This window comes from Capricornis sumatraensis, chromosome 17, assembly GCF_032405125.1.
Source record: "Capricornis sumatraensis isolate serow.1 chromosome 17, serow.2, whole genome shotgun sequence".
Classification (NCBI taxonomy): domain Eukaryota; kingdom Metazoa; phylum Chordata; class Mammalia; order Artiodactyla; family Bovidae; genus Capricornis; species Capricornis sumatraensis.
In genome coordinates this window covers 17,979,647-18,003,332 of record NC_091085.1, presented here as the reverse complement: position 1 = coordinate 18,003,332, position 23,686 = coordinate 17,979,647, and the positions used below count along the sequence as shown (strand labels likewise).

The window sequence follows — 23,686 nt, the reverse complement described above, 5'->3', positions numbered from 1 at the left end:
ACTAAGATCCCACATACTGCAGGGTAACTAAGCCTGAGCATTGCAACTCCTGAGCCCGCAACTACTGAGCTCCCACGTGCTACAACTAGAGAGCCCACGAGCTGCAACTTAGACCCAATGCACCCAAATTAAATAATCAATCATTTATTTATTTGAAAAGCAACAGTTTAAAATACTTCCCTTTGTGAATTTAGATTAAAAATGGACCTTCAACTCCCAGGGCTTGCTTTTTCGCCTCCAGACTAGTGATACTCACTGCCAACAGCAAGTCTCAGCTCTGATAATGCCTAGTGCTGCTCTAACAGCTTCAGGATCTGGGGTACACTTCCCCAATCTCTCAGTATCTCTCTTCTCACAACCAGCTGTCCAGCCTTTATCTCTGTGGTTCACACTGTGAGAGTCAGACCTTTTACTGCAGTTCAGATTTGGGGAGCTAAGGAATTAGCAATTGTGGAATGGGTCTGCACATTTGGATCAAGTAACTTAAATTAAATTCATAAGAACATTTACCCCAAGGGCACATGAAAAGTTGCTTTTTAAGTGCTATCTTGAGTATGTCTTAATCTTCTGCAATTATTCTTCAGGAGATCAATGATAATATGACGCTGAGAAAAACCACTGTAACTGCCATTACAGTAATTCTCCACTTAATGAGCAGCTTGAACCAGAAGTCAAGTGCACCTGAGAAAGACTCCCTGCAACCGAGAAGATCTGCATATTGCATCCAATCCACCTTCCAGGGAAAATAAACAACCTTTGGGACCTGAGTTGAAAAACTTGGTCGAAATATAAATTATATGTTTTTTAAAAGTATAAAGCAGAGAATACAGAAGTGGGGCAAGTGTTTAAAGTCTTGGCTATGGGGAGAGGGTACATAATTTAAATAGCTGGTTTAAAATCCACTGAAGTCATTTTCCCCAAAGTAAAGCAGAGAGGATGAGAAAATAAATCTCCAAAAACTAAGCAAGGTTTGGATTGTTCTCACCTAGAATGAGGCAAATGTCTCACAAAGGCAGATCTGTGCTGGCGATCCATGTAAACATATTCGTTTGCATCTGAAGATCTTTCCAGAGAGACGGAAAGCTCTTTAATGAACTTATAGAGCAGGTCAAAAGATAATATTATAGGTGGGAAGATTTCATCTTAATGTCAGGAAGAATTTTTTTTATTGTGGTAAAATATACATAAAATCAATTTCTCATTTTAACCATTTTTAAGTGTATGGTTGTGGCATTAAGTGCAACCGTTACCACTGTCCACCTCCAGAACATTTTCATCATCCTATACTGAAACTCTGAAGCCCATTAAATAATAAATCCTCCTTCCCAGAGTCCCTCTTAACCACCATTCTACTTTCTGTCTCTGTGATGTCAACGACCATTTCAACTACCTCATATAGAAAGAAAGAAAGTGAATTCGCTCAGTCGTGTCCAGCTCTTTGCAACCCCACAGACTGTAGCCCACCAGGCTTCTCCATCCATGGAATTTTCTAGGCAAGAGCACTGGAGTGGGTTGCCATTTCCTTCTCCAGGGGATCTTCCCAACCCAGGGATCGAACCCAGGTCTCCCGCATTGTGGGCAGACGATTTACACTTTGAGCCACCTACCACCTAAATGAGCTGCCATGCCTCTCCTTCTGCGTTTGGCTTATTTCACTTAGCATCATGTCTACAAGTTTCATCTATGTTGTAGCATGTGTCAGAATTGTATGCCTTTATAAGCCTGAGTAATATTTCATTTACATGTATAGACTACATTTTATTTGTCCATTCATCCATAGACGGGCGTTTGAATCATTTCCATCTTTTGGCTATTGTAAATTATGCTGCTATGAATTATGTGTATCTGTTCAAATTCCTGCTTTCAATTATTTTGGGTATGTACCCTAGAATGGACTTACAGTGATTTTATGTTTAATTTTTTGAGGAACGGCTAAACTGTTGTCCACAACTGCTGCGCTGTCTACATTCCCACCAGCAACACACGCAGGTTCCAATCTCTCCACATTATTACCAACACTTGTTGTTTTCTACTTTTTGATAATACCTATCCTAATGAGTGTAAAGAAAAAACTTTGAATAATTAGGCCTGTACCACAGCAGGATGAGCTGTTCCAAAAGGTAGGGACTGACGGATGTGCTCTACCAGAGGATGAACACACTGACAGGTTCAGTTGTGCAAATATCCAAGTCATGCAGATATCCAAGTGCATCTGGTCACAAAGTAAATAAAGGCTGAAAATCAACACATGTTTTACATGCCAAGGTTTGAGCCCTGGGATAGAACATTTTCTTCCCTGAAAATATTGTCAGCTTGCTAAGCCATGTGCCTGAAGTGGCACCTTTTATAATGCAAACAAAGGCACTTATAAAAGCTGTTAATTATTCTGACTGACTGACTCCATCATGAGGAAGATGCAGATAGAACAGATTAATGCACAGGCTAACATCCAGTCTATTGGACTAGATGACTATTGAGGTCCTTTCCAATGGTGGTATTCTGTGGATCTCTTCGATGGTATTACAAAATGAACCTTGAATCCTTTGACACGCCTTGCCTTGACAGGTGAAGTCGATAACCCCTTACCTTGAATCTGTGATCCGTGACTGCTTCACTAATAGGAGTAACTGGAATAGGAATAGGAATTCTGCAGGAGTAACACTGTATCAGTTTCTAAGCCCAGACTTTAAGAAACTGGCAGCTACCATTTCCTGTCTCTTGGGACACGCCTTCTTGGAACCCAGCCACCACTCTGTGCAGAAACATAAACCACTTTGTAGGGAGACACACATGGAGAAAACCCAACACTCATTACCAAGAAAGCAAACTATCCTGGAAGTGGAGCCTCCAGCCCCAATAAAGAGGATGATCTGTCCCAGCCAAACCCTGCCCAAATTGCAGATTGATGAGTAAGGTATGTTGTTTTAAACCACTACCATTTTAGGGTGATTTTTCTTTAGCTGCAGCTGATAATCAGAACAGTCTGGAATATAATGTGACCTGTGCTCCAAACTCACATTTCCACAACATGCCTCACACCAACAGTGCACTGAAGGATTCCCGGGTGAGGTCTTCCCTAAGGAGCCCTTGATTAATTTTTTTCCATAGAATGTTTTATTTTGATTATTTACTTGATAATAAACAATCAGATTATTAAATATTCTCTCATGATTTTTATCAAGGTGTAGTTAATTTACAATATGATGTAAGTTACAAGTATATAACATAGTGATTTGTAATTTTTACAGATTATACTCCATTTAAAGTTATTATATTACCTATATTCCCTGTGCTATATATCTTTGTAGATTATTTTATACATAGCAATTTATACTTCTTAACCCCAATTCCTGTCTGATCTCTTCCCTCTCTCTCCCCACTGGTAACCACTATTTTCTATATCTGTGTGGTTTCTTTTTGTTATATTTATTGTTGTTTAGTCACTCAGTCATGTCTGACTCTTTGCAACACCATGGATTATGGCCCACCAGGCTCCTCTGTCCATGGAATTTTCCAGACAAGATTACTGGAGTGGGTTGTCATTTCCTTCTTATATTTATTAGTTTGTTTTATTCTTTAGATCCCTCATATAAGTGATTACATACAGTACTTGTCTTTCTCTGCCTTATTTCACTAAACATAATATCCTTTGAATCCATCCATGTTGCAAATGGCAAAATTTTGGGGTTTTTTATGGCTTAGTAGTATTCCATAATATATATATGTACTTTATTAAAAATCAGAGACATTACTTTGCCAACAAAGGTCCATCTAGTCAAAGGTATGGTTTTTCCAGTAGTCCTGTATGAATGTGAGAGTTGGAACATAAAGAAGGCTGAGTGCTGAAGAACTGATGCTTTTGAACTGTGGCGTTGGAGAAGACTCTTGAGAGTCCCTTGGTCTGCAAGGAGATCAGACCAGTCAATCCTAAAGGAAATCAATCCTGAATATTCATTAGAAGGACTGATGCTGAAGCTGAAGCTCCAATACTTTGGCCACCTGATGCGAAGAGCTGACTCATTAGAAAAGAGCCTGATGCCAGGAAAGATTGAAGTCAGGAGAAGGGGACGACAGAGGACGAGATGGTTGGATGGCATCACCGACTCGATGGACATGAGTTTGAGCAAGCTGAGGGAGATGGTAAAGGACAGGGGAGCCTGGTGTGCTGCAGTCCATGGGCTCACAAAGAGTCAAACATGACTCAGTGACTGAACAACAACAACTTCTTTATCCATTCATCTATTGATGCATACTTGGGTTGCTTCCAAATTTTGGTGATTGTAAATAATGCACTGGGGTGCATGTATCTTTTTGAATTAGTGTTTTCAGTTTTCTTCAGAGATATACCTAGGAGTGGAATTGCTGGATCATATGGTAGCTCTATTTTTAGTTTTTCAAGAAATCTCCCTACTGTGTTCCACAGTGGCTGCACCAATTTACATGCCCATCAAGAGCATATAAGGGTTTCCTTTCTAAGGAGTTTTTATTTCTTTTCCTCATCTGCCTCATCTCCTCTCCCATATTCCCATTTAAGATAAAACTGTTGAAACCCACCTTTGGCAGCATCTGCATCCTCCCTGATTGGATTTCTTGAGGAATCATAGGTTTCTCAGAGCCACACACTGGACCTTTCCACAGTCTCTTCAGGAGCTCCTATTTCACCCTGAGCCGGTAGTATATAGCCTTCACGGGACAACATAGACACAAAACGTCCTTGAAACAGTCAGCTGCTGTGCATACTGGCTCTTTGTTGTTGCTGTTCAGTTGCAAAGTTCTGTTGGACTCTGCCACCCATGGACTGCAGCACACCAGGCTTCCCTGTCCTTCACTCTCTCTTGGAGTTTGCGCAAATTCATGTCCACTGAATGGGTGATGCAACCTAACCATCTCATCCTCTGCCGCCCCCTTCTCCTTTTGCCTTCAATCTTTCCCAGCACTTTAACTTGCTATAAACTTAAGAGGGAGCTTAGAAGCAAGCAGAGGGGCAGGGAACGCAGAGCATAAACCGCTGGTTCCGGACCCTGACTCTCTGCAGCTGCTCCAAGCAGAAAAAATCTGCTTGCACTCACTGGGGAGGGAAAGGTTTCTCAGCAAGCCCTTCCTTAGTTCTGGGTCTTGTTTGTTAAACTACCCTCCTCCTCGACGACCGCCCCCTCATCACCACCACTTTCATTTCAGGAAGGAAATAGTTAAAAAGACTCCAGCCCTTCAGGGCCTGGGAGGGGGCGGCCGCCTAGTGCTTATAGTGGCTGCATCCCTGGAGGGCGGGAAGGCTGGGACTTTATCGCCGCCCTAGAGTGGACTAGATCTGGGAGCTTTGCGAGGAGAAGTGGAGGACAGACGCGGGGCGCGTTCCTTCGGAGTTTTCTTTTTCTCGCGAACCCTCGCGCGCGCACACAGCCAGCCCTTTGGTCTGGCGATTGCGGATCAGAGGTGGAGAAGCTCCATCCCACCAAGTGGCTGAAGCCTGGCGGCTCGGGGAGGACCTCCCCAGAGAAGCTGTGCCCAGGAAGTTTTCCGAAGCGGAGGCAACGGTGCAACCGGGGCCGCCGCCGCGCCGGATCCCGGGACACTCGCTATTCACCCTCGCCTGTTCGGCTTCAACTCGCCCGGGCGCCGCACACGGACCGCGCAGCCGTCTGAGCCCGCGGAGCTCCACGGTCGGTGCAACTCTTTCCTCTGCGGGTCCCGAGTCGGGTGGGGGAGACGCTGGTGGGCCCCTGCGCAGGGAGGAGAGGTGACCTCCGACCGTTGTCGCCCGGCGCCGGCACCTCCTGCACCGGGGCTGGCATCACCTGCCCGCCGGGGCGCGTGGCTACGCGGGCGCCTTCCTGGGCGGGTGCGCGCCCGGGAAAGTTTGGGGTTTGGGAAACTGATGCAAAGCCCCTCAGCCTTCCCGGGCGGGCGGCGGAGTTTTCGTCAAAAGAAAACCCGGGTCTCCCTTTATCAGGCGTGCGAGAACTTTGTGGACCATCACGCTCGTGTCACTGGCTCCAAAGCCCGCTTGTGAAGTTTGCCCCGCAGCCCGCTGCTCCCGCACGCCCGGGACGTGCCAAGGGTAGCCAAGGGCACCGGGTGTGAGGGGCGGATGTGTTAGGGAAAGATGTTTTTGGAGAACCCCCAGGGCAGCTACTTTGGAAACCTGCCTGTGGAGGTCTGGGCGTTTTGATCTGTGTCCTCCTTTTAAAGGACACTTGTCGCCCTTCACGTGTGAAAAACGAGGGCCGTTCCCACATAATAATCAGCCTCTGTTTACGCCATCCTCATGGCGTTCTGGGTACTTGGCGGCAGAGGAGGTGGGCTGGGAGGCATATTAAAGACAGGCGTTGTCAGTCAAGAGAGTTACTAATTTCTTACTCAGTGAGCAAAACCCACCAAAGTGGGGGGAGGGGGCGGGGCGGGAAACTTATTTAAAAGTTCCTAGTTTATCTGTTTTTCTTTTTTCTCTTGTAGATTATTTATGTTCCCTTGCCCCCGCCCTCCGTTTTGTGTTAACTAATTGAGAAATACCCTGGCAATCATTTCATGTAAATTACCTGCTCTAAGCTCATGCCATGTGGGTAAGGCTGGAATTTCCAAATCACAAATTTGATGAACTTTGATCTGGAGAGTCCCCAGATGTGAAAAGGTTTAAGCATCAGGATAGAGTCCTCTTGCTTCATAATAGCTTTTGAACTCCAGCAAATCTTTAGACCCCCAAATATGAAGAATGCTGAATCTGTAAACCAGGTTCCTCAGGTCTGAACCTGAGAGGCTTCACTAGAGCTATGACTGATGATGAGTGATGATCTGAAGCCAGCGTGACTTAGATCCATGGAGATGAGCTAAGACTCATCCTTGGAGGAACATGCTGTTCAGAGGGTTTTTTCCCTTTGGTTTTGTGTCTTTCAGCCAATGATGATATGGCAGTCACATGCCTTTGCCAAGTATACCTTAGTTCTGCAGCTTCATGTGTGTACAGACAAGGCTGAGCGAGATGACTTCAGAAATGGTGGTGTCACTGTTGGAGGAGGGAGACAAGTGGTTTTTATGGTAGCCAGCTCACACTTTGATAACAACCCACAGTTTGATAAGACTCCTCAACTCTTGCGGTAATCAGCTCACCAAGCGAACCGAAGTGCTGATGTTCAAACAGTAGTGCTACTTTTGTGAACCACCTAGCCAGGTCCGTTCACAAAATATTCTCCTAGCAGACTATGATGGGCACAAAGCCATTCCATTTCTGAGAAAGGCCTTCTTGTCTCTTACTTTGAAGAAAACTCATTAAGGTTCATTCCCATTGGGAAACTGGAAGGCATTAATCACTTAAATAGCATAAGATATTGAAGAATTTCCTTTTTTCATCTCTGATCTGAAGAGGAGGGTGACGATATGCTTTATTCTTGGAGCGGTGTGGGGTGGAGTCCTGATCACCACTGTGTAACTGAAATAGCAGCGTTTCATAGGTCTATGAATATTTTGTCAGATACTCCAAACTGTAAGCAAGGGAAAAAAGAAAAACAAAACTGCGTACTATTTGACTTGGTCAAAAAGTTAATTTTGTACCAGCTTTTTCCATAAGCTGGTACAAAAAACCCAAATGAACTTTTTGGCCAATCCAATACTTGCAATTGTCTAGGCAGAACCGTGTGCCCAGTATGCTCGTAGCTTAGAAAAATTGATATTTGAATCATTTAATCAGACTGAATCAAGTTCTATGATTAATTAGACTGAAGGGTTATACCTGGCCTACCACTTCTTGGTCACAAAAACGTAACTTCTTCAAGGCTGTTTCCTCTTGATATTCTCCCTGCCTACCTAGAGCTGTAAGGCTCAAGTCAGATAACAAATAGGTGTAAAATAGATTACCATAGCACGTAAACTTATTTTGGCCTCGTGGCATAGTTGCCTGACCAGGGTTGGAACCCTCGCTCGCTGCACTGAAAGTACAGGGTCTTAACCACTGGACCACCAGGGAAATCCCAAATTAATTCAGGTTCCTGGGGAAAAAATCTCCGGGGAAGGCAGACGTATACAGTATTGCACCTTACATCTACTTTAGACCTGGACCCCTTGCATAAATCTCATTTCTTCATATACTAACTATGCCCTAAGCTTTATTAATAACCAAGATAACTGTCAAACTCCTAAACATGGTTGATATCAACCATGGATAGGCTCAAAAGGACACAATTCTTAAAACTTAAATTGTGACCTGGGTGTGTTCATCCTATACATACACTACATCACAAATGAAAGATTCACAAAAACTCACAGAAAATATCCAAAAGATCAAAATGGGAAGCGCCATTTTTATATATGATTGTTGTGCAATCACCAGCCTCCCTCATTTCCCAGCATCTTTTCTTTAAGCACTGAAGTAGAAATCTAGACTTCCTGAACAAGAAGGACCACTTGCTCTCTGCGAGTGACTAAAACAAAACAATGAAATGGTCTTCTGCAATCATATCTAAGCACCCTGCAATGTCTGTTACTTCTTCAGAATGCTTGAAACATTGTTGAATGTTTTAAGTGCTGAGTGTACAGTCTAGCAGTTAGGAGCTCAGACTCAAAGTCAGACTCACCTGCCTCGGAGTCATAGAAGGGCCACATCAGCTGTGGTCTTGACAAGCTACTTGACCTTCCTGAGCCTGTTTCCCTGTGTTTATAATGGAAACAGATATACAGTTCTCGTGGTCATTGTATGGATGAGATGACATCACACGTGTGAAGTGCTCAACGTGGTGAATGGCTGGTCAGAATCAATGTAGCTATAAAGGGTGTTTAAAGAATGTATAAAGGATATTTGGAAAATCAAATAGTATACCTGGTCTGGGAAAGTCCATTACTCCTAGTTCTACTCACTGACAAATATTCTTACAGTAATTTCTGACAAATGGAAGAGCAAAAATCTCCTGTCAGAGGATGTAGATTGGACTTCCCTGAAGGTTAAGACCTGTGGTTAAGACTTCCTGTGGTTACGACTCCACGCTTCCAAAGCAGGGGGCGTGTATTCAATTCCCGGTCAGGGAACTAGGATCCTACATGCCGTGCAATGCCCACCCCCCAAAAAAGAGGTAGATTGTACACATTATTCATCCAAGTTTTTAATAAAATAAATATTCTGTCTTTATCAACTATCTTATTTTTAATTGACTAAGATTGTTAAATGTATTGATGGTTTACTCACAGTTCTGATTTTCAGTGAACATAATACTTAATAGCACCTGAGCTGCACTTTATTTCTATTTTATTAAACACATACATGTGCATTTTATTTCTATGTTCATCATAGAAATAAACACACACATGTTAACAGCACACGTGTTGAAATACTAGATTCTTAATTATAAAATTTGGTGATCTTATGCCTTACTACTATATGACTTTCACTCAGTATGTAATGTCTTTTCCATTAGTAAATAAAATATTGTTATCTCAACTCTTGAAGATTTTCTGTAATTCAGGCTATCAGCCTAAGTGTAAGGGAGAAAAGAAAGTAACTTCTTCTGTTCTACCTAAAGAGGAAACTGTCAAGGCCTCGTTCACATTATCATCTAGATGTAGGCGTGTGCATGTGTGTCCAGTTGCTTCAGTCGTGTCCGACTCTGTGCGACCCTATCGACTGTAGCCCGCCAGGCTCCTCTGTCCATGGGACTTCCCAGGCAAGAATACTGGAGTGGTTTGCCATGCCTCCTCCAGGGGATCCTCCCAACCCAGCGATTGAACCTGAGGCAGCTCCTTCATCTTCTGTATTGCAGGCGGACTCTTTACCACTGAGCCATCCAGGAAGCCCCAGGCGTAGGTATGGCTATGGGAGAAAGGTGAGAGACGCAGAGGCAGTGGTAGAGATACAGAGATACAACTTGCCCTGATAGAGAGCTTTGATCTTGCCTGCTTTTGTTCTCCCATGGGGTAACCTGACACAGATGTTATCTACTTACTGAAGAAATCCTGCTTTTTAACTGAAGCAGTAAATTATCATCAACTGCAATCTTACTGGCAGCTGGATTTGTAACCAAAATCATTTTTTCTCTTTTATTTTTCCAGGTGGAGAAAGGAAGAAAAAAAAAAAAAAAGAGGGTGTCAAATCAACAGATTAAGTGACATTTCCTGAAATTTGCATCAAGATGGAAACCTTTTTGCTCAGGGTGTCCTTCTGGGTGGCGCTGGTTGGAGGTGTCATCAGTGATAACCCTGAAAGCTACAGCACAAACCTAAGCATCCGTGTGGACAGTGTCACCACTTTCCGTGGGACAGAACTCAGCTTCGTGGTTACCACACATCAACCCACGAATTTGGCCCTCCCCAGCAATGGCTCAATGCACAACTATTGCCCACAACAGACTAAGATTACTTCAGCTTTCAAGTACATTAACACTGTGATATCATGTACTATTTTCATCGTGGGAATGGTGGGGAATGCAACCCTGCTCAGGATCATTTACCAGAACAAGTGCATGAGGAATGGCCCCAACGCGCTGATAGCCAGCCTTGCCCTTGGAGACCTTATCTATGTGGTCATTGATCTCCCTATCAATGTATTTAAGGTAGGAAATCACCGCACGTGCATTTGCAGGTTGGAATGCATGCTCTGGTTCCATAGTTGAGAGAGGTGCTACAGACCTTTCTGTCCTTTGGAATTTCAGTCTGTGCTTTTACTGAGAGCCATTTCTGCTGTCTTGAAACTGGGTGACATTTCCTATTTTTATTATTTCTTCAATGTGACACTGATTTTCTGACTTATTTATTAACAAAAGAGTATCTCAGGGATGACTCTTCAAAGTTATGGTCTTCCATGAATGGGGTTCTCATGCCAGTCCTAAGCTGGCTGAGTGGATGCGCAATATGGGAAAAGAGCAGTGAATGTTTTTGAGATTCCATTTCTGGGGTGAGACCTACTGAGCCCAACAAGTATTTAAAATAAATGTATCTTCAGTTTTAGTTACCTTTATGGCGTGATGCTGTCTGGGAGCCAGATATCCACAGTGTGACTTGAAATGAGAGGGCTTGTTTTATTTTGACTGTCTGGCTGATTGAAGTCAAAGGTCATGCTGGCTTCTGCAGTTATCTGGGTGACTTAGAGATAACAGGATGCATGTGATGGCAAGCCTGGTGACCACGTTGAGCAGCGTTGCTAAAACCATTTAAAACAGGCATCGCTTTACCACTGCCTCCCTCCTTGTTTCAGCTTACATTTATGGAGCACCCACTGTGTGCCTGCATGCACCCACTGTCCAGAGCGAGGCAGGAGGACCCAAGGTAGTGCCTCGGTGGGAGAAAATGGTAACGCACCCATTGTTGGTGTGATCACCTTGCTTTCGGGACTGCTGCTGCTGCTGCTAGGTCACTTCAGTCGTGTCCGACTCTGCGCGACCCCATAGATGGCAGCCCACCAGGCTCCGCCGTCCCTGGGATTCTCCAGGCAAGAACACTGGAGTAGCTCTCGGGACTAGTTAGTACCAAAACAACCACAGCCAAAAGGAATTAGTCGTTCCATATTTGGTTTAGTGGTTGTGAGGGGGAAACTGCTGCAAGAATTCAAATGAGCTAAAATTCAAATGAAATTTCATGGTCTTTGCCAGCTGTTTCGGAATGTCTTTATTCCTAGCCCAGGGAAAGCACGTTCCTCAGCCTTCTTTTTTTTTTTCCCCCTTCTATGTATTATCTGTAGAAACAAAACTATTCTGAGCAAGAATACTCTGAAATATGACTGAGAGTGGAAAGTTTTGTCAGTTACAGACATGATTAGTTTTACGAGAAATAATAGCCTCTCGGTTTTAAGTAAATAGACTGCGACCGTGGTGAAATGACACTGGCCTACTAGAAGAAGCAGTGGTCTGACGACAAAGATGAAAACACTGATGAAAACTTTGAACATTACAAGGAAATAAATCATCTCACAATTATTCCAATACTCTGTTTGCCAAATTGGGGGAATTAGACAACAAAAAGTTAAAAATCACATACCATCTCTTTCCACAGAAGGGCATGAACACATGTGTTTTCTATTTGAACTTAAAGCAGAATTTCAGAACCAAATTAGGAGGCAAAATTGTAAATAGGAGGCAAATGTGTAAATAATTTAAAGTATTTAGCATATGCTACAGAACTTTATTTGTTTTCTTTTCAAAGTTTTTTATTTTCTCTTTGTGAAATAGTATATGTACTCAGCATAGCTTCCTCAAGACATCTCTTTAGTAAGAGATTAAAAAATGTCGACATGACTTATTCACAATCATGGTGTAGAATATTAAATAAACATTGATTATTCATATTTATACAGCTAGTTAACCAACCCATTATGGCTCAGGAAAACAACAGAACTGTCTCTGAATAATAATCCCTATCTGACCATGTGCAGAAGCAGCTTTTTGGCACATCAGTATCTGCTGAGAAGGAGACTTCTCTCTTTGAGGTGCTACCTGCCATTCACCAGACTAAACTTCATTTCTATTCCATAATAACATTTTAAGTCAGATCACATGGAATATCTCCAAATTTGGTGAAAATTCAAATAAAGCTTTGTTTTACATTCATACAGCAATGCGTGAAAACTAGCACTTCCTTATTTGACTTTATAAGTCTTCCATCTTGGGAATCCAATACTTTATACTGCCATTTTCAACAATGAGGACAGTTTGATGTGTTTCTTTGTTGTGGGAGTACTTTCGTATAATTCCTGTTTTTCTAAAACTCATGTAATGAGTCATTTAACCAACGGTTATTTTAGAAAGTAAACCTTTGGGGTTAAAAAAAATTACTCTTTAGTCATTTCAGTCTTCTTTCAGGGGAAAAGAGAAAAGCACTGGAGTGAGCATAAAAGTCTCACAATATTCAGGAGTTATTTCTACTTCCTCCTGGCAGTCCTCTTGTCTGGTAGGGAACCATAAGAGGTTACTGTTTCTTTGACTTCTGCCTGAGAGGGTCCAGAGAATTCCTTCTAAGCAAGCTGCCTCCTGCTGTAAGAGTCTGATGCCTTGAAGTCTCACACATCAGACCTATGGATTCCTCTGACCATGTCGAGCTGTCTCTGTATTTCAGGGCAAAATAGTAGCCATCTAGTTTCACTGTACCATTATGTTTAGGTACCAATGAAAAGTGCACAGACTTGAAGAACATTCTATTGAAGAGATGCATGAAGCTTCTTTATCTCCCCTACTATTAGAATTAGGTTGAAAGAAGAATGGTTGAAAGGACGTGCCATGTTCTTCAAAGAAAGATAAGTTTTCAAATCTCACATGTGGTCATTGTGTTTAAAAGAGTTCCATCACTTGCTTTTTAGATTCAGTTCTAAGGTGTCTCCAGAGGGCAAATATTGCATTGAGTTGGGTTAGAATCAGAATAAGTGAAAGCAGTGTACAGGCGGCAAGCTAGACTTGCTGATTAGACTATTACAATAAAAAGGAGAGTACGTGACAAAGTGTTCTTTCTATTCGCATTTTGTTATCTTTCTTTCACTTTGAAAGAGGTCGCACTGAAACTGTTTCATGTGTTGATGTGCTGGAAGAGCAGAGCAGCCAGTCTCAGACGACTAGGCTGTTTCTGTTCGGTCATCATCCTGTGCAGCTGGTGTTGGGTGGCTTGGGATGCTCCGTGGGCATGGAAGAGGCGTTCACTACACATCTGAATTTCCAGGTTTCCTTGTTGATGTCTGTCGTGTCAGGATTTCTTCCTCCAGGCTGTAATGGACGTTGCCTGCACTTATCATGTGCTTCTCTGCTCGGACACCCCCAAGAGCTCCTGCTTCTTCCTAACATGCACGTGCAGCTGTTGTGCGAATGCCTCACTCCCCCTAAGTAACATTCTCCACCCTGAGGCTGGATATAGTCACCGAATTGCCTCTGCTGGAGCATGTACAAATCCTGAATTTAAAACTGAATTAGGTCTTAAGTTATATACATGGCATGGAGAAGAAATAACCCAAAAAGTGAAGAGAGATTCCTCTGGCCTTGTTTACACTTGTGCGAGTACACACACACACACACACACACACACACACTACCTGATAATAAAAATCAAACAGTCTGAGACAATAAACTATTAAGTAGAAGGAACCAAAGGATGCAAATAAATGCCAATTACCTTGTTGGCTTTCAAGTGGCAATGTTGAAGAAACGCTATTGTTTATCAAGGGATTACTCTAATTTTGAATTGTACAAAAAAAAAACCACACATATCATTAGCTTCATGAGAAGACTGACAAAAATAGGAGAGAGGAGAGAAAAGGAGTTAGTAGACCCTTTCAAATAGTCACACTTATAACCAAACTGATGATGGATTCAATCTGTCAAGAGTTACACTGATATCCTGAATTTTCAAGGAAGGTAAAAACGTAGCAAAATAGATCAATCTGTATATAAAATATTTGCATTCATTACAATGACAAAGCATCGTATCTGTGTTTCGAATGCAAAAATACCCCCTAATGACTCAATGACCATATAGATTAGAAGTATAGAATTTAATAATTGTATATATTTTTAATGACTCATTTATGTGAACTTTAGGGAGAGAGGTTTTAAACTTGAATAGAGTGGAAACCCTAAAAGTGATGTTGGTGCATGGGTGGGCCAAAGTTTGGTATCATGTGCTCTCAGTTCAGTTCAGTCGCTCAGTCGTGGCTGATTCTTTGTGACCCCACGAACTGCAGCACGCCAGGCTTCCCTGTCCATCACCAACTCCTGGAGCTTACTCAAGCCCGTGTCCATCGAGTCGGTGATGCCATGTGCTTTCAGGACAACAGTAACTCAGATGTACACACAGATAATCCCATATGCCATTGCACCTCAGCCTCTTAAGTAGAAGCTGGAATGTGGGGAGATTTATGTAGGAAGGAAGCAGAATGGAGAGGATGAGATTGGCAGCCATGGGAAGAGGGAAGCAGGTGAGCCCAGGGACTTGGCATGGAAATGTCATCACAGGGGGGAGCTGGAACCAGTGACGTCATAGACAGTCCTGTAGGTGAATAACGGCTCCACGTAGCATGTAGCATGTAGGTTAAGGCAGATCTCTGAGAAGGAGCTAAGCAGCCGGTGACACATCCAGTAATTAGTTGTTGACTGATTGGGTCCACTCCAAGCAACCACCTCTTCCTGAGGACAACAAGGAAAAATAAACAAAGACAATTTCTGTATGAAATTATCAAGGATATTTTGCAATGAAAAGCCAAGGTTCCCAATATGTTGCTCTGGCAGAGGATCTGAGCAATGTGGAAACCAGAGACGTTCGCACAAAGCCAGTTTATCTCCATATTCACACAGACTTTGACATCTTGTGCAACTGAAATCCATCTTGTTTGGGCAGCCATACAAGAGTTGTTTCCAGACACATCAAATCACCAGGGCAATATCTGTGTTGGAAACAAATTGCCCCAGCATATAAAGCATATGCCTCAAACATAGAACCTGTTCAATAAGTGCTTTTTAATACAATATAATGAAACCACGTCAAAATGATGCGATTAAAATTAACTTCTTTTTTTTCCCACTGAAGTAGAGTTGATTGACAAGGTTGTGTTAATTTCTGCTGTACAGCAAAGTGATTCAGTCAAACAGATAGATCCTTTTTCATATTCTTTCCCATTATGGTTTTTCACAGGATATTGAATCTAGTTCCCTGTGCCATACAGTAGGGCCTTGTTGTTTATCCATCCTATAGATAAGAGTTTGCATCTCCTAATCCCAAACTCCCAATCCTTCCTCTCCCACCCTACTTCCCCCTTGGCAACCACAAGTCTGTCTTCTACGTCTGTGGGTCTCTTTCTGTTTCTTAGATAAGTAAAAAATGTAGGAACACTTCACAGATTTGCATGTCATCCTTGCCCAGGGGCCATGCTCATATCTGTATTGTTCCAGTTTTAGTATATGTGCTGCTGAAATGAGCACCAAAACACACTTGTAATCTGATTTTTCTGAGAGCTTCAAATTAAAATATTGATGATGATAAGGACGATGATGTTAATCTGTCAGAGGGGGTCTTCATTTACGAACAAGGCACAGTGTATTCTCTGTGGTCTGCACATGCTCCTCTCCCAAGCTGATCAAATTACCCACCACTGCATGTATAATCATGATGTTTGCCTTTTACTCATCATCAAGCAAATAAAAACCAGCCTTTCTCATATATTCCAGTAATAGCCCTGGAATCATAAAATTAGGTGTGCCCTAAATTTTCAGAAAGAGAACGTGTCCCTTCACTGAGCTTTCTGTCTTCTTATTGGTACCCCATGCCCCAGCTCATCATGTCCTGTTAGGTGTCTCTGATTTGGCCTCATCTCTCCATGCTTCTCATCTGCTCCTCTTTATCCAGCTAACCAAGCTAAGCAAGATGATCCTTCTGCCTGAAGTGTTCTCCCTCATGCCTCCTCTGGTTTATTCCACTGTATGCTTCAGATCTCAGCTGCAGCGTCTCTTTGTGTGGCAAGCGTGCCTGACCTAGACTGAGTCAGGGCCTTTCTCCTGGGCTCCCATGACGCTCTCTGTTAGCCCTGTAAGATCACGGAACACACGCTCCATTGTCTCTGACAATTCCCTTGCCTGTCTGCCCCTTCTAGACTGCAGGTCCCCTGAGGCATGCGGCCATCATCCTCATTTATCACGGTTTCTCCACATCCCACAGTGCGCCCAGTTTCAAAACTACTTGATGAATGAGCAAAATAAGAAAAATGTACTGTATTTGTCTCTATAAGAATGTTTTTCTCCCATGCAATTCCAGATCTAAAGACAGGCTTGCTTTTTGAATTTATTGAATCTCTACTGTGCCCCTGCTAACCAGGATAGCTCAAAGTCCATAAATCTAGGAGAGAAATGTATGCACCATCACAAGATTGTTTTCTGTTTGTCTTTAGAGGTCAAGAGTTCTTTTTCTATGGTTCTGCCATTATATTGTTTAATTTCCTCGCTCTTGAGTGGTGTAACCAATTAAAGAATCTTGTTTCAAGGTTTCTGTGCAATACACAGTCCTTCAGCATAGTTGTAATTGTGGTTTCAACTGAAATATTCAACCTACAAGTGATTTAGACTATCAAAATGAACATTCATATCACCAAACATTTTATTTGCTCTTTAGAGAACAGGAAACAGATTGATTTTCTGGCATAGCTGAGACACAGGAAGATTGTAAAAGTTCATTATGCTAACTAGCTGACCTAAGGATATATGTACATATTAAATGACAGAGTGATAAATTTGTTACCCAATTTGCTGTTTATTATAAGGAAGTTGCTGTCTGAAAAGGCTTCAGAACCCTCTCCAACTCTGCCTCCCCTTCTGGCTTTTTGTTTCCTGTGTCTGGCAATCTCATTGCTTTCTGTCATGGTCCTGTTAAGTAATTATTCTCATGTGAGGTTACTCAGCTAACCCTCAGCATTTGGCTCACAGCACAGTTACTCCCATTTCGCTGATGGGGGATGGAAACCATGTATCACGGCAGGATTGTTCCCAGGGCTGAGAGGCGCTTTCAGTCCCCTTCTCACTGGGAAGGTGTTGGGATGTACAGAACACTGTGACGTATACTTCTCCATCAAACAGGACAGATCACGGAAGAGGGTGCTGTGTTCTAAACTGAAATAGTGATGCATAAATGCTTTACTTTTGAGAAAAGAATTTTCTCATATACACTGTGTGTGTGTGTGTTGCAGTAATTCCATCATTCTGTGTAGTAAAAGCAGATGTCCTGGCTATTGTATTCTGAAATATTTCCATAGTGTCTTTGTCCCATGAGTTGTTAGCATGGGAGTGTCATTTCTTTATTATCATACAAAATTTACACAGTTTGTATATAGAGTGTATGAACTAAAATGAAAGAGGATGGGGTATGAAGTTTCTGTCTCTGAAGCTGATTTGAAGGCTAGAGTGGTTAAATAAGGAATGTTCTTAAGCAACTCTGTCAAAATAAATTTGATACACAGCCAGAAATTCTACTACTGCTTTCTGGATCTACCATAATCTCTTGGGAGCTAGAATTATTGCTTTCTATAGCTACCATTTTATTTTTAACTAGGTCTAGTTTTTCTTGGAAAAACTTTCCTACGTTATAAAGGTAATAGTTGATATTAAACTGTAATAGAACTGAACATAAGTCTCATTCAGCGTGACTATTTGATAGCCTTATTTTCAAATTTGAACATCAAATTTTACAAAACCACATGCTCTAAAATGTTTCTTTAAATTTGGGAGGTTTGACGTCTTCATGTTCCTGAACTCAAGAAGCAAAAATCAAGTGTGCCCTCAGATTTAGTATTATTTTTGTGAATGTGCAAATTTAAATTTCTCGAAAATTTAGAGAATTTAGAATTTAGACTTCTCTAAAAGTTTCGTCAGCATCATTTGCCATCATGACTTAAACTTGGCAAATGGGATAGACAACAGAAGTTACTCAAACCGTGCTTCTCATAACACTTAAACATGGGAGCCTTATCATTTTAGATCGAGTTTTATGCTAGAAAGTAATGGAGGTGGGCAACTGTTGACCATTTGGTTACTCAGTTACATCAGATCTCTCTTCTCTAAATATTCTTTATCTATTCATTCATGAATATTTATTGAGCTCCTCCTATATGTCAGTTATTGGGGAAATAGCAGTGAACAAAAGCAATCCTTGTCCTCAAAGAGTTTACATTCTAGTAGAAGAAAAAGACAACAGTCAAGTTAAGCCTGTGAAATAGCAGCTAAGGAGAAAAGCAAAACAGAGAAGAGGAATAAAAGTGGGAGGAGTGAGGAAAGAACTCAATAGCAGGCGATGTCGGGTGAAAACTAAACCTTAAAGGAGCAAGCCATCCCACTGTCTATAAAGAAAGAGCATCCAGCCAGTGGAAATGGCAAGTGCAAAGGCCCTGGGGCAAGAATGTGCCCAGAGGGTCAGTGGAGCAGCAAGGAAGCCATGGTGGTTGATTGGAAGGAAGAGAAGAGTAACACACGATGTCACAGAAATACTGGGGTAGGGTGAGCGATGCAGGGAAGCAGATAACATAGGGCCTAGCAATAGATGCCCATTTAATTTATTGTCCAAACCAAGATGCTTTAAGGGTAAGAGGAGACACTATCAATAATTGCATCTGGACAATAGGCATAAAAGGAGACACTATCAATAATTGCGTCTGGACAATAGGCATAAAAGGAGACACTATCAATAATTGCGTCTGGACAATTTGTAGGCATGAGAAAAGTAGGAAGCCTAGTCACCCTACCTATACACCTTTAGAAAACCTTTAGCTTCTTTCTGTGAGTGAGATAGGAAAGTTTTAGAAGGTTATGAACAGATGAGTGACATGATCTATTTTACGTTTGAACAAGAACTTGCTGGCTACTGGGTTGAGAAGCATTTCCTAAATCGACGAAGGAAACATATACAATGAAAATACGTTATGTGTACCAGTTTATAGGGTTTCCCTGGTGGTCCATTCAGCAAAGAAGCTGCCTGCGATGCCAGAGAGGTGGGTGTGACCCCTGGGTCGGGGAAGATCCCCTGGAGAAGAAAATGGCAACCTGCTCCAGTATTCTTGTCTGGAAAATCCCATGGACAGAGGAGTCTGGTGGGTCACAGTCCACGGTTCACAGAGTTGGACACGACTGGGCAACTAAACCAGCACCACCATGCCAATTTATAACGGGAGAATACTGCCCCCTAAAGCTTAATTAGTGTTTACTCTGTACCAAGCTAAGTCACTGGATCCTCACAGCAAACTTACTGCACTGCTATTGCCTGAAAATGAAGACTGAGGCACAGTGCTTAAAGACTGTTCTCAAGGTCACACAGTCAGCAAGTTGCAGAGCCAAGATCAGGATCCAGCCTGATCTCAGAGGCCATGCTGTTAGCTAAGCCGCCACACTGCTTCTCTTCCATATGCCTCGTAAGACAAACTTGATAGTCATCCAGATGTCAGCCCTAGTACAGAAATAAATTTTCAAAGACTGTGTTCAAAAATAGTCATCCCCCTTTCTTCCCTGCATTAAATCCAATATTTCTTTAGTTGTTTATTTAGGACAGAAGTCACACACTACAAAGGAAGGATGTATACGAAACAGAGATTGCTCTCCAGAATAGCATTTGTGTTCTAAGTCTTGCAGATTGCATTGGAACATCTGGTAAGCAGATTTTTGTATTCTATACTCATTGTCATGCTGGTGAGATCAACTGACAGAAGGAAGCCAGAAAATAAAGATAAATAAACTGTTAAAAAAAAAAAAAAAAGGTTAAGTCCTTTGATGATCTGATTGCTTAGACATATATATCTGCTCAGAGGAACATGTTTTGCCAAACTGATGTCTCATCCAGTTATTACAGGAAAGGCTAGGCAATCTGTAGGCATGAGACAGGAACATGAATGTCTATGGCTTTACCACAGTTCCAGGTGGGATATGAACACCTGATTTTATTGATAAAACTAAATGTTGCATTTCTAGACCCTCCTCCCCAGGAGTTTACCAAATGCATAGGAATTAAATGCGGAATATGAAAGAATAATGAATGACATTTGGGGACATGTCTCAAATTATATTTAAAAAGAAGCTAGAAATAAAATGCCTAGGAGTAAACTTAACCAAGGGGGTAAAAGACCTATACTCTGAAAATTGTAAAACACTGACGAAGGAAATTGAAGATGATATAAAGAAATGTAAAATTACTTCATGCTCTTGGACTGGAAGAATTAATAATGTTAAAATGGCCATGTTACACAAAACAATCTCCAGATTTAGTATAATTCTTATCAAAATACCCATGTCATTTTTCACAGAACTGAACAAATAATTCTAAAATTTATATAAAACCACAAAAGATCCAAATTGCCAAAGCCATCTTAGGAAAAAGAGCAAAACTGGAAGCATCACCCTTCCTGACTGCAGGCTATACTATCAGTTCAGTTCAGTCGCTCATTCGTGTCTGACTCTTTGCCACCCCATGGACTGCAGCACACCAGGCCTCCCTGTCCATCACCAACTCCCGGAGTTCACCCAAACTCATGTCCATCGAGTCAGTGATGCCATCCAACTATCTCATCCTCTGTCATCCCCTTCTCCTCCTGCCTTAAATCTTTCCCAGCATCAGGGTCTTTTCCAATGAGTCAGTTCTTCTCATCAGGTGCCCAAAGTATTGGAATTTCAGCTTCAGCATCAGTCCTTCCAATGAATATTCAGGACTGATTTCCTTTAAGATGGACTTGTTGGATCTCCTTGCAGTCCAAGGGACTCTAGAGTCTTCTCCAACACCACAGTTCGAAAGCATCAGTTCTTCAGCACTCAGCTTTCTGTATAGTCCAACTCTCGTGTCCATACATGACTACTAGAAAAACCATAGCTTTGACTAGATGGACCTTTGGTGGCAAAATAATATCTCTGCTTTTTAATATGCTGTCTAGATTGGTCAAGCTTTTCTTCCAAGGAGCAAGTGTCTTTTAATTTCACAGCTGTGTCACCATCTGCAATGATTTTGGAGACCAAAAAAATAAAGTCTGTCACTGTTTCCACTGTTTCCCATCTATTTGCCATGAAGTGATGGGACCAGATGCCATGATCTTAGTTTTCTGAATGTTGAGTTTTAGGCCAACTTTTTCACCCTCCGCTTTCACTTTCATCAAGAGGCTCTTTAGCTGTTCTTTGCTTCCTGCCATAAGGGTGGTGTCATCTGCATATCTGAGATTATTGATATTTCTCCCAGCAATCTTGATTCCAGCTTGTGCTTCTTCCAGCCCAGCGTTTTTCATGATGTACTCTGCATAGAAGTTAAATAAGCAGGGTGACAATATACAACCTTGACGTACACCTTTCCCGATTTGGAACCAGTCTGTTGTTCCATGTCCAGTTCTAACTGTTGCTTCCTGACCTGCATACAGATTTCTCAAGAGGCAGGTCAGGTGGTCTGGTATTCCCATCTCTTGAAGAATTTTCCACAGTTTATTGTGATTCACACAGTCAAAGGATTTGGCGTAGTCAATAAAGCAGAAATAGATGTTTCTCTGGAACTGTCTTGCTTTTTCAATGATCCAGTGGATGTTGGCAATTTGATCTCTAGTTCCTCTTCCTTTTCTAAATCCAGCTTGAACATCTGGAAGTTCACAGTTCACATACTGTTGAAGCCTGGCTTGGAGAACTTTGAGCATTTGAATGCAGAGTTCCAAAGAATAGCAAGGAGAGATAAGGAAGCCTTCCTCAGTGATTAATGCAAAGAAATAGAGAAAAACAATAGAATGAGAAAGACTAGAGATCTCTTCAAGAAAATTAGAGATACCAAGGGAACATTTCGTGCAAAAATGGGCACAATAAAGGGTAGAAATGGTATGGACCTAACAGAAGCAGAAGATATTAAGAAGAGGTGGCAAGAATACACAGAAGAACTATACAAAAAAGATTTTCACAACCCAGATAATCACGACAGTATGATCACTCACCTAGAGCCAGACATCCTGGAGTGTGAAGTCAAGTGGGCCTTAGGAAGCATCACTACAAACAAAGCTAGTGGAGGTGATGGAATTCCAGTTGAGCTATTTCAAATTCTAAAAGATGATGCTGTGAAAGTGCTGCCCTCAATATGCCAGCAAATTTGGAAAACTCAGCAGTGAGCAGTGGCCACAGGACTGGAAAAGGTCAGTGTTCCTTCCAATCCCAAAGAAAGGCTATGCCAAAGAATGCTCAAACTACCACACAGACTATATATAAACCTACAGTGAACAAAATACATCGTCCTGGCACAGAAGCAGCCACATCATTGATCAGTGGAACAGAATAGGGATACGAGAAATAAACCCATGCGCCTATGGTCAATTAATCTGCAACAAAGAAGGCAAGACTATACAGTGGAGAAAAGACACTCTCTTCAATAAGTAGTGCTGAGAACTGGATGGCTACATTTCCTTATACCATATAGAAAAAAGAAAAATCACTCCAAATGGATTAAAGACCTAAATGTAAGACCAGAAACCATAAAATCACCAGAAGAGAACACAGAACACTCTTTAACAAAAATCATAACAATATGTTTTTGGATCTGTCTCATAAGGCAAAAGAAATAAAAACTAAGAGGAATAAATGAGACCTAAATAAATTTAAAAACTTGTGCATAGCAGAGAAAACCATCAGCAAACCAAAAAGACAACCTACAAAACAGGACAAAATTATTGTAAATGATATGACTAACAGGGCTTAATATTCAAAATAAACAGTTTGTAGAATCAATATCAAAGAAAATTAAACAACCCAATCAAAAAATGGCCGAAGACCATACATATGGCTAACACACACATAAAACAATAACTTGACTAATTATTAGAGAACTGCAAATCAAAATAATAATGAGATATCAGCTCATACCTGTCAGCATAGCTATCATCCAAAAGTCTACAAATAACATATGTTGGCAAGGATGTGGAAGAAAGGGAACCCTTGTACACTGTTGGTGGGAATGTGAATTGGTGTAGCCACTGTGGAAAGCGGTGTGAGAGTTCCTCAAAAAAACAAAAATAGAAATATCAAATGATACATTCTTGGGTATATATCTGAGGAAAAAATGAAAATACTAATTTGAAAAGATACATGCAACCCCATTGTTCATAGCAGCATTATATACAGTAGCCAATATGTGGAAGTAGATGAATGTACAAAGATGTGGTATATTCCTACAATGGAATAGTACTCAACTATAAATAAAGAGTGAAATTCTGCCATTTGTAGCAACATGGTGGACCTAAAGAATATCATGCTTTATGAAGTAA

At 41.6% G+C, this 23,686-nt stretch overlaps 1 protein-coding gene and 1 non-coding gene across 3 annotated transcripts in view; one reads left to right on the top strand and one right to left on the bottom strand.

The window, feature by feature from the left end:
• Nucleotides 1–10,063: 10,063 nt before the first annotated feature.
• The window catches only part of EDNRA (endothelin receptor type A), a 66,122-nt gene continuing 52,499 nt past the window's right edge, over nucleotides 10,064–23,686 (top strand). For both annotated transcript variants that reach the window (XM_068989892.1, XM_068989891.1), the window contains exon 1: nucleotides 10,064–10,529. In XM_068989892.1, the coding sequence (XP_068845993.1) occupies nucleotides 10,110–10,529 (420 nt within the window). In that variant the 5' untranslated portion in view covers nucleotides 10,064–10,109. The remainder of the gene's footprint in view (nucleotides 10,530–23,686) is intronic.
• LOC138094211 (U6 spliceosomal RNA) lies at nucleotides 15,763–15,866 on the bottom strand. Its single transcript, XR_011146240.1, has one exon. It is a non-coding gene; the product is annotated as a U6 spliceosomal RNA (small nuclear RNA).